Source organism: Passer montanus, unplaced genomic scaffold (genome assembly GCF_014805655.1).
Source record: "Passer montanus isolate IOZ18808 unplaced genomic scaffold, ASM1480565v1 scaffold1354, whole genome shotgun sequence".
In the NCBI taxonomy this organism is placed as follows: Eukaryota; Metazoa; Chordata; class Aves; order Passeriformes; family Passeridae; genus Passer; species Passer montanus.
This window is the reverse complement of record NW_024360431.1, coordinates 1,906-5,414: the sequence shown is the minus strand read 5'-3', so window position 1 is coordinate 5,414 and position 3,509 is coordinate 1,906. Positions and strand designations below refer to the sequence as shown.

Below are 3,509 nucleotides of genomic sequence, written 5' to 3'. Positions count from 1 at the left end.
TGTGGCGGGCGCTGACAGGCTTGAGTGTAAACGCCTCTCTTTGCCGAGGGCCTCTCGCGGCCGCCATCTTGGGGGTGGCGTGTCGCGTCGTGTCGCGGACCGGCTTGACCTTCTCAACAGGGAGGCAAAAGGGCGGGAAAACTAAAGGCCCCCCGGATTCGTCTACTGGACTGCCTGCCGAGCACCCTGACGCCGGCGCGGCTCCGGCACGATTTTCTGTGGCGATTCAAGTGCTGTGGACACGGGCTGTGCGCTCAGCGGCGCCGCGCGCGGCCGTGTTTTTGACGGGCGTCGACAGGCTTTAGTCGGGACGCCTCTCTTTGCCGAGCGCTTCTCGCGGCCGCCATCTTGGGAGTGGCCGGTACCTCTGCCGTGCCGTGCGGGGCGCCCGTCCCGTCCCGTCTCTTCCATAGAACTGTAAATAAGCAAAACAAAGGTAGAAATATGGAAATGGGAATATAAATAGATATAAAATTTAAATAAAATAAATTTATATGACATGCATCATGTTTTCCTAGACGATATTATACTGTTTAATATCCATAATAGGCTTATGTAAAATATAGAAATGTAGATTATAAGTAGCAACGTCAACTACGTAGAAATATAAATATAGAGATATATAATAAATGTATAAAGAGATATAAAAAATATAAAATATGAATTCAAAATAATAAAAATATACAAATAATACTGTACATATATTCTTATATTGCAATATATCATGTGTAATGTATATTAGATCTATAAATGTAGTGCATCCATAGATTATGATAGCTAAATTATAAATACAAATAGAATATAAATATGAAGCATAATGTAAATATGAACATAAATATGAAAATTATAAATTTTAAAATATTCTAAAATTGTTAAAAATAAAGGCTTTTTTTGGTTTTTTATTTGGTTATACACAGCTTTTTTACTATAAAAATATAATTACTATAAATCTAGAAATCTAAATAAGGAAATATACAATAAATACATATATAAAAATATAAAATAGTTAGTATTAGAAATAGATATAATACATAATAGAAATTATAATGTATATAGATTATTATATTGCTATGTTTGTTATATACATCTGTAAATATTATACATCAATATAAACTGTAAATGTAAATATGAATCTAAGTATGAAAGATTATAAATATAAAAATATTTCAATATTATTTTAAAATCGGTGGGGGTGTTTTTGATTTGGTTATAGGCAGGGCTTTGCCTATAAATATTAACAACAGAAATAATGATTAAAAATATAAATCTAAATATAGAACTGTATCATAAATATAAAAAGATACATATAAAAATATAAACCAGAAATAATTATGAGTCTTAGAAATTGAAAAATACATAATACAAATAACACTGTATCTATAATATTACATTATTATATATATGTATCTATAAATAAAATATGTGAATATAAAATACAAATGTAAATGTGAATATAATTATGAAAAATATAAATATAAAAATATTTAACTGTAGTTTTAAAGACTTTGTTCTGAATGCAAACAAAGAGGAGGAAGAGATGTAATGTAGAATAGAATAACATTATACATCCGTATACATTGTATATGTATATAAATGTAAATGTGAATATGAAAGATACAAATACAAAAAATAGTTAAATATAGTTTAAAAGAAATGGGGGATTTTTTTGTTTGTTTGGTTAGAGGCAGGGGTTTAGTTTTAGTTTTGGTGCGGGGTTTTTGGGGTATTTATGTTTGGGGATTTTCCAAGGGGATCGCTCCGGTTCCTGCCGCCTCCCCTCCCTCGAGGCGAGCGGCGGCCCCGGCCGTGGCCCCGAGTGCTGCCGCCGTGCGGCCGGAGCGCGGTACTGCAGCCCCGCGCCGCTGGGTGCCGGGGCGGGGCAGGAGCGGCTGCCGAGCGAGGGAAGGGCGAGGGGCGGGGGCGAGCGGCGAGCGGGGCGGTGTCTGCAAACAGCGGGGAGGGGCGAAGGAGGTTCGGGCGTGCGAACGGACACGGTGATTGAGATGAATGGCAGCGGCGGCGGGACCGGGTTCGGCGGGCGGCGGAGGCGCGGGCGCAGCGCTCCACGGGCCGGGGGCAGCGGGCGGGGGCGGGCGAGCGCCGTCGGAGCAGGGCTGCACCCCGCGAGCCGCTCTCCAGGCGGTGGGAGCGACCGCGGGCCGGGAATTCCCGGCGGGGCGGCGCCGGGCAGGCGGGGCGGCAGGCGGAGCGGGGTCCCGGCTTTCCCCGCCCTTTCTGCCGCCCTCTTTGGGAGGTCGGGCGAGCCGCCCGTCCCGTCCCGCCGCGCTCCGCTGCCCGCCCCTGGCTCCGGCCGCCGAGCGCGCCGCCCGCGTCCTCGCCCCCGGAGAGGCGGCGGGAAATCGCGCCGAGAGCGCGGGGTGGCTCGGCCCCGTCCCGCCGCCTCCCCGCTCTCCCTCCGCTCTCCGCCGTCTCCGCTCTCCCACAACCGCCCCCCCGCCCCGCTCCGGTCCAGGGAAATGGAGGAAAACACGAAAGCATCGGGGCAGAGCAGCCGCTGGCAGCGCCTGAGCCGGCTCCCTGCCCGCGGGGCCGAGGCTGCCCACCGCCGGGAGCTGACAGGTACGCGGGGGGGCGGCTGCGGCACGCCTTGCCTCGCTGCGGTCTGGTGCCGTGCTGCTGCGGGAGGAAAGGGAGAGGTCCAAAGCCCTGAGCGGAGCGCTGGGAAACGGGAGGCGAGGAAGGCTTGTACTAAGGACGGGTTGAAACTGGGCTGGCCGTTAGTGCACGGAGAGGCATTTGTCGAACACCTGGTGCATCCTAGCTCTGCCTTGTGTTTCATGTGTTTTTATTTCATCCCTATGGCAGCACAAAAAGCAAGGATGGAGTAAATGGTTCCCACTCTTGCTGCGTGAAGGCTTTTTGCAGGCTGCTCTATTTATGTTCTCTTTTTTTCACTCCAAGTTTGGCTTTGCCCATCCTTTTCCCATGTCTGCTGCATTGGGTGTCCCCAGGAGGGCTGGGTTGCTCAGCAGGAGTCTTAGGAGTTGCTATTAATTCTGTTTTTTCTGAAGGTGTATGGAAGTGTGCTATTGAAACAGTTCTTTTCTGTCCTGAAAACCTTTCCATCTATGTGTTGTAATCATGTAGCCAGATGCACTGAGGTTTTTACTTTCTAAGCCAAAGCCTGTAGCAGAGGACTGTTTACTTTGTGTCTGTGAGAAGTGGCAGTTGTGCTGGAGAGCTGCAGCTGGGAAGAAAAGATGGACTAAGTAAAGTGCTTTGGTGATGGATGGGCATGGAAGGAAACACTTGCACAGAAAGGCAAGGCAGTGATGATTCCAGAGGAAAAATTAGAGGTGATTGCTTCCGATCCATGGGGGATTTCCTTTGGAATGATCGATCAGAGAGTGTATGGAAGCAGAGAGCAGCTTCTGGCTATTTCTGCTCTGTAAACTTCCCTCTGGCTTCACAGGCCCGTGCTGGAGAGTGGGAGGAAGGTCCCTGCTGGTTGCCGTGTCCTCGGTGGGCAGAGAGCTGTGACCTTGGCC

At 47.8% G+C, this 3,509-nt stretch overlaps 1 protein-coding gene across 1 annotated transcript in view; it reads left to right on the top strand.

Annotated features, from left to right (window-relative positions):
• The first annotated feature begins 296 nt into the window (after positions 1-296).
• Positions 297-3,509, top strand: part of LOC120497710 (serine/arginine-rich splicing factor SR45-like) — a 5,112-nt gene continuing 1,899 nt past the window's right edge. Inside the window, exons 1-2 of the mRNA XM_039699493.1 lie at positions 297-436; positions 1,750-2,580. Coding sequence (XP_039555427.1) covers positions 2,004-2,580 — 577 coding nt within the window. The 5' untranslated portion in view covers positions 297-436; positions 1,750-2,003. The remainder of the gene's footprint in view (positions 437-1,749; positions 2,581-3,509) is intronic.